The 19310-nt window shown below is 40.5% G+C and overlaps 4 protein-coding genes across 6 annotated transcripts; 3 read left to right on the forward strand and 1 right to left on the reverse strand.

Annotated features, from left to right (window-relative positions):
- The first annotated feature begins 340 nt into the window (after positions 1-340).
- cracr2b (calcium release activated channel regulator 2B) lies at positions 341-7238 on the forward strand. Of its 2 annotated transcripts, XM_070830853.1 has the most exons (17): positions 341-637; positions 715-826; positions 930-1077; positions 1960-2106; positions 2220-2310; positions 2396-2491; positions 2584-2771; positions 3395-3466; positions 3640-3694; positions 4502-4581; positions 4681-4801; positions 5037-5163; positions 5266-5347; positions 5609-5723; positions 5979-6086; positions 6196-6272; positions 6924-7238. In XM_070830853.1, exons 1-17 carry the CDS (start codon positions 383-385, stop codon positions 7006-7008), a joined length of 1959 nt encoding a protein of 652 aa, XP_070686954.1. In that variant the 5' UTR covers positions 341-382; the 3' UTR covers positions 7009-7238. The 2 variants fall into 2 exon arrangements, with proteins under 2 accessions (XP_070686954.1, XP_070686955.1); XM_070830854.1 differs by lacking the exons at positions 5037-5163; positions 5609-5723; positions 5979-6086; positions 6196-6272; positions 6924-7238.
- A 159-nt stretch (positions 7239-7397) lies between these two features.
- cd151 (CD151 molecule) lies at positions 7398-12154 on the forward strand. 2 transcript variants are annotated; one of them, XM_070830874.1, is made up of 9 exons: positions 7398-7560; positions 8439-8523; positions 9119-9310; positions 10130-10204; positions 10557-10577; positions 10924-11028; positions 11206-11361; positions 11447-11533; positions 11688-12154. In XM_070830874.1, exons 2-9 carry the CDS (start codon positions 8440-8442, stop codon positions 11745-11747), a joined length of 780 nt encoding a protein of 259 aa, XP_070686975.1. In that variant the 5' UTR covers positions 7398-7560; position 8439; the 3' UTR covers positions 11748-12154. The 2 variants fall into 2 exon arrangements, with proteins under 2 accessions (XP_070686975.1, XP_070686976.1); XM_070830875.1 differs by lacking the exon at positions 10557-10577.
- Positions 12155-12264: 110 nt separating this feature from the next.
- Positions 12265-14862, forward strand: gatd1 (glutamine amidotransferase class 1 domain containing 1). The gene is made up of 7 exons (XM_070830383.1): positions 12265-12419; positions 12654-12730; positions 13512-13617; positions 13972-14079; positions 14177-14268; positions 14355-14448; positions 14548-14862. The coding sequence occupies exons 1-7, from the start codon at positions 12371-12373 to the stop codon at positions 14661-14663; spliced, it is 642 nt and encodes a 213-aa protein (XP_070686484.1). The 5' UTR covers positions 12265-12370; the 3' UTR covers positions 14664-14862.
- On the reverse strand, positions 14682-19256 carry chid1 (chitinase domain containing 1). Its single transcript, XM_070830382.1, has 12 exons — positions 18881-19256; positions 18548-18691; positions 17591-17723; positions 17431-17475; positions 17235-17341; positions 17086-17147; positions 16883-16972; positions 16682-16783; positions 16363-16512; positions 15861-15941; positions 15723-15765; positions 14682-15556 (listed from the first exon to the last, which is right to left on the reverse strand). Exons 1-12 carry the CDS (start codon positions 18983-18985, stop codon positions 15458-15460), a joined length of 1161 nt encoding a protein of 386 aa, XP_070686483.1. The 5' UTR covers positions 18986-19256; the 3' UTR covers positions 14682-15457.
- Positions 19257-19310: the final 54 nt, after the last annotated feature.

The following is a 19310-nucleotide window of genomic DNA, read 5'->3' on the forward strand; positions in this document are numbered from 1 at the left end:
ACATTAAAGGTGGAAAAAGTTCTGAAATGATTTATCTTGGTCTCATTTTTTTACATCGCAAAAACCTGGCATTGTAACAGGGGTGTGGCGACTTTTTATATCCACTGTGTGTGATCAAGAAAAGCAAGAAATCCTCTCATTTTAGAAGCTGGGACCAGAAAATGGTTGACATTTTTCCCCATTTCTGATTGAAATGATTTATTGTTTATCAAAATAGTTGCAGATTATTTTGCTGTTGATTGACTAATCGATTAATCTTGTGAGTCCTACACCAATGAAGTGAAACGTTCAAATGACAACCTGAGAGGTCAACATGTACTGCATATAGTATAAGTACACATCCACTGACTTCCCACCCATCCCTCTCTGCCACTGTGCAGTAATGTCTAAGTGGCTGAATGATGGCGAGGTGCTGGTGGGTCAAGGCAGTGGTGAGGCCGTACCTGTGAGCCCAAGACTGTGGGGCCTTCCACCTGGGAGCCCTATGCCGGGACGGGGACGTAGTCCGCTGGCTTCACCCAGTGCCAGAGAGACGGTGCCAGGAAGCCCGCAGGCAGAGACCATGGGCAAGGCCAAGGAGCTGTTTGTGCTGTGTGACAAAGAGGGGAAAGGGTTCATCACAAAGCGGGATATGCAGGTGAGCAGCTGATGTAGTCAAATAGTAAAATTTAGGGTGATTGTGGAGTCTTGAACTTTCCATCTTCTCATGGTCAGAGGCTACAAGGGGAGCTGCCTCTGTCCCCTGAACAGCTGGAGACGGTGTTTGAGAGTCTGGACCGACAGAGCAACGGATTCCTCACTCCTGTTGAGTTCAACACAGGACTCGGTAAGTGTAGTGTTTTGAGTGATTGGAGACCATTTTCAATCATAACCACCTGTCGTTAGACTTTGAACCAAATCCTCTGTGCTTCTCTCTACCTGTGGTGCAGGTGAGTTGGTGGGGCTGGAGGACATGACTGAGCTGAGTCAAAGCGAAGCAGAGGAGGATACAGACGGGGTGGACTTGTCCCAGGACTCCGTTGCATTTAGATTTGTAAACATACTGATGGAGCTGGGCGCTGACAAACTCTTCAATGAGTAAGATCACTATGCCAAATTAAGTCCCATCAAGACTAAACATTAAGATTTCCCCATGCCCTCTACAGTGACGCATACTATAGTGAGGTCTACAGTCAGTTGCCAGAAACACTTAGCTAAGACTAATGCAATCTAATTCAAGGGTGTTTCTGTTGCTGCCTATTCATTGATATTACATGGGGTGGACAGAATAGTAGAAATACCTGTCAGAGTAACACAATGCAATTCAACAGCACCACAAACTGTTGCCTGCAAAGTTACTATAAAGTTGAGTCAGTATTTCAATGCACACCTTCATTATAAGGTTCATCGAGGTGAGATTTAATACAGGAGTCTTGTATCAGATTGCATTAGTTATTAGGTGTACCTGATAAACTGGCAACTGAATGTATATCTTCAAATATTGGTGCAAAGGTGGCCATATCCTCCTGGAACCCTCAGAAACGGTTACTTAACTTAATAATTGAACTACTGAGATGTTATCCATTTAGCACACATGAGGCATTCATGTGTACCGCATCATATAGCCAATATTTGCTTGCTGAATTAAGTAGAAGCTGAGAGATAATGAGGTGTTGGTGGAACAAGTAAGAATAGAATAATAAATAACACTACAAGACAGGATGCATTTCCTCTACTACATGTCACTGTCAAAAAGCGAAAACAGGAACAGTTCTGGGAAAATATCCACAGCTACAAAATACTCAATGTTAAAAATTAGTTTCTTTCAAATCTTAAAGGAATTTTACTCACAATAAAGGTACTTGATGTACATACTGTATATATACATATACAGTTTGCCATTTAATCTTTAGTGAGTGATGTTGTGCTGTTAAGGTCAGATGTCATCAGTCACTTTAACAGCTGTGTGTTGTGTTTCAGTCTGCAGGACCTCTGCACTCTGTGGTGTGAACTCCAGAGAGACAGACCAGAGCTGCTGAGTGTCCTGGAAAGCATCCTCGTCCACGCAGTGTCCCATTTACAAGACTCCATCAGAGAGAGAGACAGCCTAGAACAAGCTCTACGCAGGTCCCAACTTCCTCCCACTGTCCTTTATAAATGGAACACAACATACATTCATTATATTATATTTAACAGTGAGTGTTCATTTTGTTTCCTGTAATTCAACATTTCCCTTTTAGGCGAGAGACCGAACACGATCAGATTGTTCGGTCCATATCTGAAGAAATGGAAAACCAAATCCGAGAGGAGAGAGATAAACACCTGGCTCTGGTACAAAAAATTTAGTCCAGCCTTTGTGCCATTTAAGAAAAGTGATCACGACATTGATATTTAATGAATTTATTGTGAAATCCAGGACGGTATTAGACAGAAGCAGAGAGGGCAACAGCTCGAGGAGGAGCTGAAGATTCGGGAGCAAGAGTTGGAGAGCACACTGACCAAACAGAAAGAGGTACGCCTCCAAATAGTGCCACAGTCATTTCTGCATGGTGTGAAGAGTCTCAGTTTAATAAGTGAATTGACAGGACCTGTCTTTGTCCTAAGCTGGAGACCAAAATCCGGCAGCTGAGCTGTGAACAAGCAAACATCAAGGAGCAGAATCAGCAGCTGCAGAGCCTCAACATCCAGTTACAGGAGCAGGTGGAGAGCAGCAGAGAGCAGCTGCAGGCTGCTCTGGGTCAGCTCAGCCTGCTGCAGCTCAGCACCGCTCAGGAGCAAGTGGCCAGACAGAGGTGAGCAGCTCTATTCTGTAAATGTCTCAACACTTGGAGCAGAAAATTGGAGCATGAAGACACTGTCTCTCTCTTTGATGTATGACTGAAACATTTGATTAGAGTGTGCGAGTGCTTTGGTATAAAAACATAATGAACACATGGGAGTCCTATGATCTCTCTTTTCAGTCTCAATCTAATATTTCCAAGAATACCAGAAGCGTATTGGAGGATAATGATGGCATAAGTTCAAACCAACAATGTGATCAAGACACATTTGTTCCTACCAAAGATGTGCAGTACATCTTTGAAAACGTTCAGTTTAAAAAAAAAAAAAAAAAAAAAGGTTAAGTAGTTACCAGAAAACAACTGGGCACTGGAATTTTTAGCAAATGTCAAGTAAATGTTGGACTATTTTCTGTTGTGGATTGATACACATTTGTTGTTCTTGTGAGTATTAATGCCAGCCGGATGGTGTTTGTGGGATCAGCTGCAGTGCACACGGTTACATCAGGCTTTGGCTACATAGGCAGTTCTTAGAAGGATCATTAATTTTTTTTTTTTTTTTCTTGGGATTCGTTGACACTAGGAAAAATACATTTCCAGACTCATCCTTTTAACAGTCTTTTATTGCTTCACTGTAGAAGCGTGACGACGGTGTCAAAGAACATGCAGAAAGAGAAGGATAGTCTCTTCAGACAACTGGAGCTGTTGAGGTACTTCTAGTCCGCCTCTGTCTGCTGTTTCAATCAAATTCTCTCTGTACTTGTAGAGCAATGAATGTGATTCCAGGGAGCATATTTTTTCACATCTTTCAGCCACTCACCGCTCTAAACATGGACCAGCCAGCGAGGTGTTGGTTCTTAACGATTTCCTCTCTTTGTGTCAGGGATATGAACAAAAGGCTGCGGGATGAGAAAGATGCCCAGCAGTCTCAGAAGAGGGTTAGTCACAGACGCTCTGTCCATCCTCCTCTGCCTTTAACTTATTACCTCAGTGAAGACCTTTGTACCCCCTGGACACAGCAGATTTATCCCACCTAAGCTAAGTCTTGGATTGGTTTCATGCTTTCGTCCATGCTCTGGACAATGATTATTTATATGGGCAGCTGTTATTGTTTGGTTATTGATTAAACTTATATTAATGCCATTGACACTGTTTTTTGTTATTTTTTTGCAATGTCAGCAATGGTTTCTTTTGATGGAGCCGTGAAGTGAAGGATTTTGTTATTCGGTCCAGTGTCACCTGGAGGGAAAGAGTGTTTTATATGTTTATTAATGATACTGTACATCGCTCTATTTATGCAAAAGAACTAAGGTGAACTGAGGAGTGCCAATATCTTAACAGGTTCTTTTTATTCCATCTTTCTTCTTAAGAAAACTAATATATGGAATTTTTGCCAAAGCTGTTAATTTTAGCCATTTCAAGAATCCAATATATTTATTCAGGAAGACCTGTTGGCCTTAACACATTGAACACCTGTCGGTTATTTCTTCTATTTTTGTCTTGCCATATAATTTATAATCAATTAAGTGAATTCCTGAGAAATGATTATGATGTTAAATTTCCTTTGCAGCAGAATAAATGTCAATATTGGATGAATTCTTTCTTTTTAAACATGCATATCAAATAAACTGCATGCGAAGCAGGAAGTATTTCTACAGAGAAGACAGTGTTAATTATTTTCTTTGGAAACTTACCACAGTGCACCCATATATTTATATATCTTCTTGTATAAAAACCTTTTTTAGAATCCAAATGTTACAAAGACTTTGCAGAAGAGAGGGTCAGTCATAGGTAACTACTTACTGCAAGACCAGCCCCTTAAAAGGTTTGTATAACTAACTGCATCCGATATCACATTTGTCATTGCAGTAATGCGGCGGCAGACTGACTGAGGACTAATTTTATGTATTCATTGATTCTAAAGACAGCTGAGCTCATCCGATGAGTTGGGGCAGGACAAAGAAAAAGAGGTGACAAATTCATCCAAGAGAAGGCAACCATCATGTAGAGTCAGGGGTGAAAATGTTGAACAGATGCAAACTCAGGTAGGGGACATATTAAGTCTACAAATACTTAAATGCCAAAGCCATCAATTTTATAACAATGTTATCAGCTAGATACCTATAATTAGGAAGATAATACTTTTGAGGCTTTTGTTGTCTGCACAGCAGTGTTGGAGCACAGATTTGCATTTGTCAAAAATGCGCATCCTCTTAAACACAAGAAAAAAATAGACTTGATCTCAGAATATTACATTTGGTGCTTTTACCTGAATTTTAGAGCAAAACTGTCAGTCCTCAGCGAGTGTTCAAGGTTGTATTCCTGGGTAACTCAGGGGTGGGTAAGACCTCCTTCATCCAGCACTACTGCACAGGACACTTCCACAGTAAAATGAGCGCTACTGTTGGTAAGCTTTTCTTTTATTATTAGTCTACTGTCACAATGATTAACATGCTCCTCAGATCTAATATAAGTAAAGTATGAAACCACGAGTCTTTGTTGCTTCTAGGTGTAGATTTCCAGATGAAGACTTTAACTCTGGACTTTACCACCATCATCCTGCAGCTCTGGGACACTGCAGGACAGGAGAGGTCAGATGTAACACAGCTCATTATGTACATTATATACATGAGGTAGATGGATATGACAGGATATGGATCTGTACAGTATATACACTGTTTTTAGATTTGTATTTACAATAATGATATGTTTAAAAAAAATAATGTTTATACACTGCAAAAATATACTTTTAGAATAAAATGTAATATAGTGATAAAGAATAGCACCATTTGAGCTGAAGAATCTTTTCTAGGTCTTATTTCTCCTCATTCTTTTCACCAATGTCTGTTCAGATTTCGCAGCATCACTGAGCAGTACTACCGTAAAGCCGACGGTATCCTTGCCATGTATGACATAACTCACTCCCCCTCCTTCACCGCTGTGAGAGGATGGATGGACTCTGTGAAGGTGAGCAGGAGGAGATGATGTTGATGGTTTGATGTAAAAACATGCAAAGCAATTTGAATACACATGCAGGCAATTGACACCACAGCACAATAAGGATCTGTAGAAACGCTAATGCTATCTGAGTGATAAATCTCAACTTTTTTTCATTCTTGTTTTGGTTTTTGGGTTATTTTTGTTTAGGTTGAACAGCTTTCTTGCTTCCATTTTCAACACTAATAAGAGTGTGTATTCTAACCTGTTTTGTGTGTGTGTCAGGAGAAGATGTGTGACGGTGCGGTGCTGGTGCTGCTGGCGAACAAGCTGGACCTGGCAGACAGTCACAGCAGAGAGGTGACAGCAGGGGAGGGACAGAGACTAGCAGAGGTGAGACACAAGACACAAGTAAATATTTGAACCACCTCCTGCAGTGATTTACTCACAATGCCACAGCCAAGTAAGGAATGTTATCATTTTTACTTCCTTGTTTATACAGCAGCACCAAGCTTTGTTTTATGAGTGCAGTGCCAAAACTGGATGTAACGTGGAGGAGCTGATGACTTGTCTGGCTGGGTATGGCATGTTATGTCTTTACTGTATGTCACTCACATCATCTAGATCCTGCAAAATGTTTGTATCTGCTGTGTTGGGGTATTATTTCTACACTTTAGTTTTCACTGTAGCCAAAATACATTCAGGTACCAGTTTATTATGTATGCAAGTCTAAAACAGCAGCCATGCAATAAATCCTATCCTAGAGTTGACTAAACTTTATGGTCACTTTTGGGACTGTTGTTTGTGGTGCTATTTAACTGTATTGCGTTACACTGAGAGGTGTTTCCAATAAGGGCCGCAACTAACAATCATTTTCATTATCAAATAATCTGCCACGCCTTGGTTGATGTCTTCAGATAACTTTAAAGATGTTCAGTTCACAGTGATATAAAACAGAGAAAAGTAGCAAATCATCACATTTGAGAAGCTGGAATTAGAAAATATGTTTTATAAAATATTTTTGACATTTTTCTTGATGCGTGATTGGAGTGACTAATGAATTTTCAAAATTGTTGATTGTTAATTTATATCAGTTAACTAACTCACTGACAACTGTTTTCAGCACTATTTCTCACTGTCACTGATATTAAGGGGATGTTCCTCAGCCGTGTAAACTGCAAATGTTTTGGTTTCTGCTGCACAATGATTTGATAATTTTCTTCATTTTAGGATGCTAGTTTCCCAGCACCATCGACAATGTGAAAATGCACTTTTACTGACAGAGGACTCTGCTAAAAGAGGCTGCTGTGCTTAGACAGAAGAGGGAAGGAAACTCCCAGGTGTCCGCACCATGGTTGACTGGCGTTACATCTCCTTTGTTGGGACAGTTGGATGGAGCTATGGGGAACCAAAGACCTGAGTGCTGAGCTCACTGTTGTATGTTTGTGTCATGATATCATGACATTTCTCTGTTAATAAGTTAACTGAACAGTGTCTGTAATGCATTTTTATAATCCATCAAATAAAATATATTTTTGATTTAAATAGTTAAATTCTTTGAACAGTATCTTACAAGCTACAATTGTTTCAGTGCCAATAGTGCTCATATGTGTGTGTGTGTGTGTGTGAGAGAAACCAGCTGGGGGCAGCCCTGTACTCTGCATAGCTTGTGGAGCTGTCAGTTGTGCCAAAAGAGGACAGACACTCAGGCGCTTTGGTAGGAGGCTCGGGTCTGAGTGTCAACTGAGAACTCACACTGTTGCAGTTAACCTTCAAAGACAGCAGCACATTGACACTGGGCCGGTGGGATCTGGGAAGACGTTACCCCGATAATCTGCATCCTTCAAGGCCCACCGTCTAAAATCAGGTAGGAGTATTTTAGTCTCAGCGGAAAGGGAGAGCAGTTTTTCCATGACACAATGAGTTAAAAATAACTCTGATTCTGACCAGTAGTGGATTTTATTTTGCTGGACACTCACTTTCACATATGGACTCTCATGACTGGAAAACGGCTTTTTCTTAAATAATAAGCAGAGGACAGCTCAATCCAGGTCAAGATAAAAACAGACTTTGGCGAATTTATGAAGTGAATCGTTAAAAGTCAACAGTATATCACTGGGGTGTGAGAAGATCGGGTTGAGTTACAGGGATGGGGGACATGTATATCTGTCTGCTCAATGACATGTGACAAATTGTTAAAGATGTTTTCCCCACAACACATTTGATTTCACCTTTGAGCTCTTCCCATTGCTCTGTTGTACCAACTGTTTTTGCAAGTTTGAAACAACATTTTATATCTGGATGAATATTTAAAGTCTCTCAAAGAATACATGTAAACCTCTCAAAAACAGATAATATGTTGTCATAAGAGCACATGCATACTGTAGGTGAGTGAGAACTCCACTCAGCAAATCACCTTTTACACCAAAATTGGAACTAAAGCAAAATGAAACTCTTTCTTCCATGTGTACATGGAAACTGACTAGTCTCAATCAGATACAGCACTAAGAGGCTTTAGCTCGCCGTCATGTGCGTATTAAGATAGTAAGTTGTGTGATGATAATCTTCAGTATCCTATGAAAGCAGTGCTGTGTGACCTTTCTGAGCATCTGGTGTTCATTCTCTTGATTCAGCTGTGCTCTCCAACCTTCTCCGGAGAGATTTCTTAACGATGATTTAATAATGCTCTTCCTGTGTGTGCAACAACCTACAGTGTGCCAACATGTCCTCTTTTTTTAATTTCAGAATGGAAGCTCAAGGTGAAAAAACACACTCTTGTGGGACAATTTGTCTGAAATATCTCCTTTTTCTCTTTAACATTCTTTTTTGGGTAAGTTAACAAGGAAGTGTTCAGATTTTCTCTGTATTTAAGATGACAAACCCTCTGTTAAAAGCTCCATTGAATACTGTGATAATTGTTAGAACCATTTGTGGTAATAACTACCTTTAACTTACAGCATTTAATGACAGTGAATCTCAGCTCGCACAGTTTATATTGTTTCTCATGGTTAAAAAAAACGGAACTACGCAATATTATGCTGCATATAGTTTCTCTAAACCACATGTATGATATCATTTAATGTTTACAATATATAAATAGTGATGCAGGTGGGAAAAAATGAGTAAAAAAAAAAGTCTTTACTTCAATCCAACAATGTATCACAGCTTAATTTCTTAATTTCTTTCAGTTTTTAGTTTTTTAATTTTCTTAATGCGCTCAGATATGAAACTGTGATTTATGTGCCTCAGATAACACAAACACATCTGAATGTCTCTTGAGGCTGACAGTTAAAAAATAAGGCATCATGTTGGTTGCATCACTGTCACATTTTAGGATCTGTGCTATAACTGCTAAAGATGATGTGCTGCATTTCTTGATACGAGCATCTGTTTTGAATTGAGCTGATAACGGTACGTTCTTTCAGCTGGCAGGAGGGGCCGTTCTGGCAGTGGGAGTGTGGACTCTGGTGGAAAAGAGCGACTATATCAGTTTACTGAACTCCAGTTTCTACGCAACCTCAGCTTTTATCCTGATAGCTGCCGGGGTCATTGTGATAGTGACCGGGATAATCGGATGCTGTGCAACGCTGAAGGAGATGAAGAGTCTTTTGATTGTGGTGAGGTGCCTCAGTCACATAAAACACTACCCTGGAACAGATGTTTTTTTTTTTTTAACTTGGTTGTTTCACTGCACTCAACCAAAGCATTAACCTTGTTTATGTGGGATCAGGAAACCAGGGAAAGACACTTTTAGGTTGCTGTTTAAACACACACAACCTGGTCTGCGTGTATTGAAAGTTAATCCTTGGTGACCTTCTCTCTTGTCTGCCTGCATTCAGTGCAGCTCATTATGCCAGACAGGCATGACTGTCAGAAATAACAGTCAAAGTCATGCAGAGTGTGTCTTTAAGAGTTTAGATTTAGAGTGCGGCTCATGCCAGAGGAATGAGGGGCATCACAAGCGGCTGCTTGGGCTGAAGAGTGCATGAGCCAGACAGACAGACAGACAGACAGACAGACAGACAGACAGACAGACAGACAGACAGACAGACAGACAGACAGACAGACAGACAGACAGACAGACAGACAGACAGACAGACAGACAGACAGACAGACAGACAGACAGACAGACAGACAGACAGACAGACAGACAGACAGACAGACAGACAGATGCAGTGGCAGTGGCAGGATGTAATACAGAAGCATAGATGTCTATTTCCATATTCACCAAGATCTTTATAATGAATGACTTCCTTTGCCACAGTTTAATCAGTTACTCTCTGAGTGTGTTTTGGGTGGTTTGTCATGCTTTCACTGCTAATGTCATGTCATTTTAGCACAGAAATGTACTGAAAAACCATACGAAAAATGCTGCAATACATATGTTTTATCTCAGATTTATTCATTCACAGCCATGCTTTGCCTCTCCTCCACAGTATTTGATCTTGTTGCTCTGCATATTTCTGCTGGAAATCATTGCTGGTGTTCTGGCCTACATTAACTACCAAGAGGTAAAGTGCTTTACCTTCTGTTCGTATGTGTTTGTATACGATATATTTAACCAAATCGTAGTTACAGATATTAGTCCAATATAATCTAATTTTCAATACAGATGTTTCCTTTACCAGCTCCTCATAATTAATATATTGGTTTAACCAGCTACCATGTACTACTCCCTGCACTCTTTTTTTCTTCAAACTCCATTCCTTATTCTCCATCATTTGTATCACCCATGAAATGCCTGAGCTGCTGCACTCTCTGTTGTGAAATCATCTCTGCATGCCTCTCTGTGCATGTTTTTCATTTGTTCTGTTTTCCCATCATTCTCACACCTCTCTTTCTTCCCTCCCTTTCTTGCTCCAGTGTTTCCCTTTCTGCTACCAGGTAATCTGCTGTCACCTGTTTCCATTTGATATCAAACTGTTTCTTTAGCAGGTTGATATAAAATGGTTTGTTTTCACTCTTTTGCACTACTTTGTCAGTAAAGCCACAAAACAATTATTTTATTTGCAAATTCATTTGAAGAATGCTCATGTGGAACAAGGAGTGAGGTCAGATGATCTGTGCTCATATGTTTTGAGTTATGTGTGGGCATTGCACAGGTACAGAGGAATGTTACAGGGGAGGAAGGAAACTTGACCAGGCGCTATTTTTAATGATGGGAGGAGATTTGCAGGTGACACATTTTTTTTGCCTGAGCAATCACTGAAGTGCTGCTCCTGTCTAACAGCTGGATGAGGAGCTCAGACAGAACCTGAAGGTGACCATGCAGCAGAAATACGAGCAGCCGGGGCAGGAGAGCATCACACAGGCTGTGGATAAACTTCATCAGGAGGTGTGGAAGTAATACTGTGTGCTTAAAGCTATTTTACAAACAGGCCACTAACTGCCTGTAACGACTGAGAAAACTCAGAGTTAGTTTGATCAGATACTGTTCAGTGTTACTCACCATTGTCTTGTTTTTTTTTTCTATCTTTTGTTCCTATCTTTTGCATTGACTTCATCATCTCAGTTTAAGTGCTGTGGCAGTCACAACTCCTCAGACTGGAGAGACAGTGTGTGGATCCAGGCAGAGGAGAATGAGCGGCTTGTTCCTGATAGCTGCTGTAAAACTCCCACTGACCTCTGCGGCCTCAGGGACCATCCCTCCAACATCTACAAGGTGGAGGTGGGTACAGTTGTCCATTTGGCTGTGGATAAATAACACAAATTATGACAATGTTTTTATTTATTCCCCTTTCTTGTGCTCCCAGGGAGGCTGCATTATGAAATTAGAGGACTTCATCCTGAATCAGCTGTATATTCTCAGTGCAGTAGGCATTGGGATTGCATTTCTACAGGTAAAGTTCCAACCACTGAGGAAAATATAGGTCTAACTGACCATTTATTTTAATGTTATACAAGATGCCTGCAGTTGAACTGTGAACAATGGTTGTTAATGTGTCAGTGTGGAAATAATGGGCTCCTCATGTCTCTTTTTTTTTTTTCTTTCAGCTTGTGGGGATGATGTTTACTTGCTGCCTTTATCGAAATTTAAAAGAAGACCCTTACTGATTTTTAAAAAACGTTTAATGTCACAAAATGTGTCACTTCAAGAGCTATAAAATATTTGGTTAGATATTTTAATGCCGCAATTGTTTTTACACAGTTCTGGATGCAGTGAATTTGCTGATTCAAATTATTACAAGATTTTCAAAATACACACACACGCTAAGGATACTATAATGCTGCTGAGCAGCACTGTTCTATTTCTGCAAAATCCCACTGCCTGCTTTAAGTGCCTTCCTTTTTCTGTTAAAATACTGATGTGTGAATGAAAATGTAATACCAGCATTCTGTGGCTACATTTGCAATCAGTGTTGATCATGTTGTTTATCTATTTTTTTTAATGTGTCACACAGTGTTTACCAAAGTTTTAATTTAAAAATGAATATATATATTATTTGCTTGTTGAAATACAAATAAAATGCTTGCCATTTTTTGTCCACATTGCATTTTCCCCCGCCCTTGTTAATGAGCTTTTATTCTGAAATCTTCCAGCGGATGTTGTTGTCAGCTGACAGTACTTCCTCTTCCTCTCATATTTCTCCTGCATTATTTCACCCACAATTATCTTTATTATTCATTGCAAACAAGCTCAAATATTTCATGCTTAGGGCACTACAAAAATAAATGAAATGTCTGCCAAACCGACCTGTCTGATAGTGGCCAGTGCGTCTCCTCAAGGTGGGTCCATCGGCTTGTGTTCCTGTTAACTTATCATCGTTTAATGAGGGAGTTAATGACACAATGACAAAATACTGAGTTTATCCACACAGTTTTGTATCAGTTAGAGTTTACTTGTTGATTTAATTAACCTGTTTTCTGTGGTCAGACATGTCATGCTAGCTAGCTAACTTAACATGCAGCGTTTTCTGAGCTCTCTCATATTTAAAGTGATGTGTTTTATTGTTTCTTCAGGGGTCTCAGCAAAGTCTTTCCATCAGTCCTTCAGCCTTTGTTGCTCAGCCTTTAACGTCCAGACAGCCACACCTGGGGTAAGACTGTGTGTCTGAGGTGAATATTTCTGCTGACAGGCGATGAAAATAGTTTTAAGGTGGCAGAGTCACTGCCTCACATCACCTGGACTTTTCCATAAAAATATTCATATGAAATAGAAAAACTACAAATCAATATGAAGAGGTGTTTCCTATTTGCCCTCTTTAGTTGTAGTTACATAACCATGGTTATTGGTTTGGAGGTACTGCATCACAGTACACAGTCCCATCAGTGTCCTTAGCCTAATGACTCCAGGTTTTGGTTTCACAGAGGTGTCCACGGCAAACATTACAAAAAACGATCAAAATTTTACTTAGCTGAATTTTACTCACGCTTTAAAGATGGGTATCTGACAGTCAGAAAGTATGAATGTGATTTTACTATAAGTATGATGGATTTTTTCCCCCATTAGAAAGAATGATCAGCCCATTCAGCAGTCTATTTTGATATGTCCCACTTAAATGAGTCCTTCAGATCAATTTAAAGCAGTTGTTTTCAACTGGCGGATCATTGAGACATCCAACACACTGATGCTGACATGATGCATTTTAACCCAAAACGGTGTGAAAGCGGGTAGAAGAGCAGAGCCATGTTTGCAGTGATGATACTGGAAATATTAAAATATTTTGGTTGATCACTCCAACTGTGATATTGACATATGTGCTGTAAACTAATGGTGGCATTTAAATAAAACCTTTAGATTTTTTAAAATCTTGTGACCTTAGTGCAAACTAGCACACCGTGCTGAGGTGAGATGAGTGTTTTTGTTTGTTATTGCAGGGGAAGCCGATAGACTTTGTCGGAGTGGACGAAAGCACTGCTAGATGGGTGCAGGACTTTAACGTCAGACCCTACGCAACACCAGCCAAACTTGAATCTATAGATGGTAAGAATATTCCTTTCATGGTCATCCTGCTGTTTTTGTTAAATTATATTTATTTAGCTGATGCTTTTATTTAAAGCTACTTAAAGTGAATGCTTTCAACCATGTGGATACAACCTGTAAGTGTAAGAACCAAGTGTTTCGCTGATTGTTGTTTGTTCTCTGATCTTTCTTGGAAAAGAGATCTTGATCTTAATGAGACTTCCTGATTAAATAAAAAAAAAAAAGTACATCAACTTCTTCAAAGCTGAACTGCTTCAAGTGCTACATTCAGAAACAACAGATAGTATTTTTTCATTTTGTGTGCATTGTCGTTGTTTGGACTCTGCTCGGATAAGTCATGATGACCTTTTCCAGGTGCCCGATACCAGGCGCTGCTCATCCCAGACTGCCCTGGAGCGCTGAATGACCTGGCACACAGCGGCTCTTTGCACCGCATCCTCACACACTTCATCTCTCACCAAAGTGAGTGTGAGGCTGATTTTAAAAGCAGTCAATATGTAACCTACATGTCCGCTGTAGAGACTTGGATGCAGGTTGTTTTTTTTTTCTCTGGGAGCAGAGCCCGTTTGTGCAGTGGGACAAGGAGTGTCGGCGCTGTGTTGTGCCACTGAGGGACAGAAGTGGATCTTCAGTGGCTACAGTCTAACGGGGGTTAGTCTTCCTCAAGTAAACATGAAGGTAATATAGCAAAATATCTGTTCAATGTATTAAATAACAGTAACTGTTTTTTCTGAAAGCCGTCAGTGTTCGAACTGGTGCGGAGCCCCGACTTTGCCAACCTACCTTTGATCGTGGAGGACTTTGTCAAAGACAGCGGTGGATCCTACACAGGTGAGCTGATCTTCTGAGCACAAATACTCATTTGGTAGCATAAATACTTGATCTGCATTACTAATACACTAACACTGGTTTCATCTCTTTGTTTTCCAGCCAGCCAAGAAGATGCTGTGCACGTAGTCATAGACAGACACCTAATAACTGGTCAGAATATGCAGTCAACCTCACTTGCTGTAAATAATCTGATCCTGCTCTGTAGTGCCAAGTAAAAACAGAAACCGTTAACATCAGATGCACTCAAATTAAACAGCTTATTGTTTATGTGTATATTCATGTAATTAAACAAAACATTCACCTCAGAGAAATATTGGAAGATGCTGAGTCAGAACAGATGTTTGGCAACACTGTAAATACATCATCACTGGTCAATGCAGTTATTATAAACCTAATAAAAACCACACAATCAAATGTCTTGATTTGGAAATGAATGAAATGAGAAAACTTGAGTAGCAGATGTTCAAAGCCAGAAAAGGATGCATCTTCACAGCAAGTAAAGCTGCATCCGAGCGCAGAAACATTTATGAAAAATGACGTGAGGCGCAAACCTGCAGAAAACGTCTCAATGTGGTCTGCAGATGTTTGTGGCTCGTGAACTCTGAAGGCCTCACGACAAGAATATAACCCATCATTTAATACATACTGATGATCATGCACTCTCTGTTGAATGGAGATGTGTTACTGCACTGAACTGTAAGCTGGTTTCATCAATTAAAAAGGAAAACAACATATTGAAGTACCTGCTGTCTGCTGCAAGTACTGTTTGAATCCACAAATCACAGATTTCTCAACTCTTCCCTGACCCTCAAACCAGTTAAGTATTAACTGAAATCCTGTCAACGACCCCTTTTAATGAGTTCAAGCTCATTTCACTCACTCAGAAATGACAAACAAAAGTAATACCTGCATACAGCTCTTCAATTTTTGGTCAGTCATGTTTGTGGAGAAAGAAAAAAAAAAAATCCATGTGCTGATCATCCACAGTCTTCACTATCAAGTGCAACTCTCATAGGAGGTCATAGAAATAGTCCAGTCCTTGTCCCAATTCCCACAAGGAAATTCCTGTTCCCAGTTCGGTAGCTAAAGAGATCCTCAGGTAGATTGACTGCAAGATAATTTAAATTATGTTAATCTCCTGAAGATCGCACTAAACTTAATGGAAACAATAATGGAAAATGTAATTTAATTTAGAGGTAATAATGGAAAATTGGTCTCAAAAAGGATCTATGTTGCTCTGTGATTATGCATAAAATGTGAAAAAAAAGACTTACCTTCAGTGATGGGTAGTACACCACATGCTTAGCTGCATTGTTCCTGAAATGAATGGAACAGGGCTTGTTAAAAGATGCTGTTTGAAGTTTTAAATTTCAGCCATAATTTGTAGGCTGTAAGCGTTATAAAGTCAGTACCTCTTGTAAGCGAAGTAATGCTCTCCAGAATATTCATCCCAGAGATGTTTTGGTCTGTGTTCTCGCAAAATCTCAATGTACCTGCAGGAAATCAAGTTTCAGACGGCATTAATGGCCCCTATTTTTATTAAGGAGCCTTTTACTAAGACTCCTCTTGGCTTATTGCTATTGTATGACACAGAACTTTCCAAAGTTTTGTTTTTTTCATGTGGGATTTCTTTGTCTGTGTTGGTTTTCTCACTGGCTTGACGAGGCTGGGGCTTAGTTACAAAAAGGTAAAGGTACACATTTTAGCGCACCAATCAGAATAAAGAGCTAAAAATCTGTTTCCAGGGGGAAAAATAACGTCCAGAAACATCCATCATAAATCCAACAAAGTTTAGCTCAATGCTAAACCACTGGAGTACTCTGCCGAAACACATAAAGCTTTAATTGCTAAAATGCAAGACAGCATTTTAAGTTTAAATTTTCAAGTACCCCAGTAGTCACAGTATTATCTTACCTTGCCCCCAGGATTGGTTCTGTTCCCTGGCTTGAAAAATCAAGGCCATACAAATTGAGTCCAAGCAGGATCTTTTGCCTCCACTCAGTGTTGGGTGCAAGCTGGAGGACACAGTCTCTAATCCAGGGCAGGGGAGAGCTTGGGCCCGGCCTATTAAAAAAGAAAAAGACAAAAAAAAACCACATAACTCAGATATTATCTACATGAATGCTGTGAATCCTCTTGTAGCTGTCAGTTACCCCAATCACATCTTTACCAAAAAACAGAAAACATTTCTTTCACAATGAATCTATGGACATGACTTGTCTGTGACACTCACCTGGCACCGCTGGAGTAGTCGTACGTCATGAGGCTGAATCCATCGACTGCAGGCGCCAATTGCTCGAACTCCTCCCTGCCAAACATGCCCGGCTGCCCCGTACTGATGATGGTGGAAAAGGAAAAAAAGAAGAGTAAGTAACAATTCCTGGGATTTGTTTTTCACATTTCTAGTTGTTGAAGGTAAACTGATTTTAATCACCTCGTCACAGCAGGTGGAATGACAAGGATGCAGTCTAATCTTTTTGCCTTCAAAGTCTCACATATGTGTTTCACCAGATGGACCAGCTCCCTGTACAGAGAAGATTTCACATGCTCAATTATATGTATTTCCCTCTTGAATCGTCTCAGGCAAGGAAGCGATGGTCTGAGTAATAATGCAGTCGTGTCAGCAGAATAACTCACTTTCTTTTGTTACCTCCCAGCTGGCTCCACAGCTCCAAAGTGAAACCATCAAAGCCTTCGGTCTGCAAGGCCACAGCTTCATTAGACAGACACAGGATAAACACAACACCGCTGCAACGGAGTTCAACCTAAACACGGCGCATGATTACCTTTGCAACATCCACCAGCTCACTTCCCAGCTCTTCAATTTCATCCTCACTCCCCAGCACGCTCATGTAGTCCTGGTAAGACCAGCCATCAAATAACAGCCGAGGCACTGAGGGTAAAAGAAATGAAGCAGCTCAAATAAATGACCCAGCAGGAGAGCCTGCACTGACCCACGTTAACAGATCTGAGTCGACTCACCCATCCTGATTTTTTTGTTAGACTTGCGCACAGCTTTGACCCAGCCTGGAAAGACAAAAAGACCCCTATTAAATACATTAGTCATCTGTTGTGACACTTTTAATAACTGACAAAGGTTATAAAACTTTCCACTTGACTGCCGGTGGTGTGGGTCCCCTACCTGGGTCATGATCATGGAGTCCTGTAACGTCAAAGGTTTCAGGTCCTCGTCGGCGGAGCTGAAGCCACACTGCAGACACTGAAGTTAACTTAGGGCCGAACGCTTTGGCAATATCATAGCCGTGGGAATTCCACTGGAGAAATAAGATTTAGACATAATGAGTCCAAACAACCCACACATGGGGACAGGTTCATGCTTTATCAAGTCAGTCTTAACACAAGACCTACACGTCTATATGTGCGTTGAAGGAGTTGCCGATCGCTGCAGTCATTCCTCCTCCACATACTGCCCTAAAGTGACTTCCTACTCATACTGTGCAAGAGACTGTCACATTAGGGTGATGTCTAAATTTAAAGGCCACAAGAAGCAGTTATTTCATTCATTGTTGATTGATCTGCTGGTCATTTTCTTAATTAACCGACTACAAATTAGTGAAAAATAGCCACCATAATTTCCCAGAGCCAAAAACGATATGTTGAAATAGCTCGTTTTGCCAACAACCAAATCATAACTCACAGATCTTAAACTTATTTATCATACAGGACAAAGAAAAGCTTCACATGTTCATGTTCAAATCAACATATGTTTGACATGTCTGCTTGAAAACTGAGATAAATGACAATGATAACGGATAAGATTTGACAGATAATTAAAGGACTAATAGTAACAGTTTTACCAATGTTAGTCTTATTAGTGTGAAATTGCCTCTTTGTGTTACTGTGCATAGATGATGGAACAAAAAAACAATTTAGCAAATAAAAGTCTCACTTTGGGAGATTTGAGAGAATCATTTGGCCAACTCAAAGACTCATGAACTCATGTTAGATTCAGATGAACTTTCTGGTGCATTTTTGCACAGTATGTCCCCCCGTCTTCAAAGTGACAGATCCCTTTACAACCAGTTTGACTCTTACTTATGCATTAAGCCAGACTTGGGCAAATCTGTTTCAGACTTACAGGTGTGACATATCCAAGCACTTGTCCTTGAAATGTTCTCTTGATGTGAGCACAGTATCTCTTTTCCTCCTTCACTATGTCTTTCCAGTGCGGGTCTGACACAACAAGGCCTCTCTCCAAAGCAGACAGTTCAGCTGGAGATGTCTAAACAGTGACATCGAAGAGGAAAGAGCCCATTTCAGTGACACACATCCATGATCATGACTGGACAGATGGGAACAGGAGCATTCAGGTAGGCCCAGTGACATACCAGGTAAACAGAGGAGGGCTTGTATGACCTGACAGCACACACAGCCCACACCCATTTCAAGGTAAAGACCTGAACTTACTCACCTCGGCCTCAGCTTTATGCGACTTCTTTACATCAGTTTTTGAAAGTGTTGCACCGACCCACCAGCAGCATGAGATGGCGTGCAGCAGGAACAATGTCGTTCTCATCTCCAAAAATGCAATGAAAAGGAGTCGTGAATCAGTTGAATAAAAACGGGTTAGCTCAGGTCTGTAGGTTTGCAGTGCAAGTGATCCCTTCCTGACTGAGATCTGGCAGATTGTAAAGCTGCATTTCCTCCTGCGGTTTCAAATCACACCGATCAACGAGCCAAAACGGCTCCGTCCATACTGCTAACACACGCAAGTTGAATTTATGGCAAACACACTGGCTTTGACTGTGCAGCGGGCTGGTGCCACTTTGATTGACAACTTAGCTCAACGTGTTTCTGGAGCTGTGGGTCACTTCCGCCTTGTGTGTGTTTTTCAAAATAAA

Source organism: Pempheris klunzingeri, chromosome 5 (genome assembly GCF_042242105.1).
Source record: "Pempheris klunzingeri isolate RE-2024b chromosome 5, fPemKlu1.hap1, whole genome shotgun sequence".
NCBI lineage: Eukaryota > Metazoa > Chordata > Actinopteri > Acropomatiformes > Pempheridae > Pempheris > Pempheris klunzingeri.

What these genes read in the sequence shown, in the direction of transcription:
- cracr2b (XM_070830853.1), top strand. Translation starts at nt 383, where the DNA reads ATGTCTAAGTGGCTGAATGATGGCGAGGTGCTGGTGGGTCAAGGCAGT. An exon ending in TGAGTTCAACACAGGACTCG is followed by an intron (nt 827 to 929) that starts GTAAGTGTAGTG and finishes CCTGTGGTGCAG; the next exon opens with GTGAGTTGGTGGGGCTGGAG. An exon ending in GATGGATGGACTCTGTGAAG is followed by an intron (nt 5,724 to 5,978) that starts GTGAGCAGGAGG and finishes TGTGTGTGTCAG; the next exon opens with GAGAAGATGTGTGACGGTGC.
- cd151 (XM_070830874.1), top strand. Translation starts at nt 8,440, where the DNA reads ATGGAAGCTCAAGGTGAAAAAACACACTCTTGTGGGACAATTTGTCTG. An exon ending in GTTTCCCTTTCTGCTACCAG is followed by an intron (nt 10,578 to 10,923) that starts GTAATCTGCTGT and finishes CCTGTCTAACAG; the next exon opens with CTGGATGAGGAGCTCAGACA. An exon ending in TGGATAAACTTCATCAGGAG is followed by an intron (nt 11,029 to 11,205) that starts GTGTGGAAGTAA and finishes TCATCATCTCAG; the next exon opens with TTTAAGTGCTGTGGCAGTCA.
- gatd1 (XM_070830383.1), top strand. Translation starts at nt 12,371, where the DNA reads ATGTCTGCCAAACCGACCTGTCTGATAGTGGCCAGTGCGTCTCCTCAA. An exon ending in GGCCAGTGCGTCTCCTCAAG is followed by an intron (nt 12,420 to 12,653) that starts GTGGGTCCATCG and finishes TTGTTTCTTCAG; the next exon opens with GGGTCTCAGCAAAGTCTTTC. An exon ending in GTGGCTACAGTCTAACGGGG is followed by an intron (nt 14,269 to 14,354) that starts GTTAGTCTTCCT and finishes TTTTTCTGAAAG; the next exon opens with CCGTCAGTGTTCGAACTGGT.
- chid1 (XM_070830382.1), bottom strand. Translation starts at nt 18,985, where the DNA reads ATGAGAACGACATTGTTCCTGCTGCACGCCATCTCATGCTGCTGGTGG. An exon ending in TGCTTGGATATGTCACACCT is followed by an intron (nt 17,724 to 18,547) that starts GTAAGTCTGAAA and finishes TTATTTCTCCAG; the next exon opens with TGGAATTCCCACGGCTATGA. An exon ending in CATTACTTCGCTTACAAGAG is followed by an intron (nt 15,766 to 15,860) that starts GTACTGACTTTA and finishes CATTCATTTCAG; the next exon opens with GAACAATGCAGCTAAGCATG.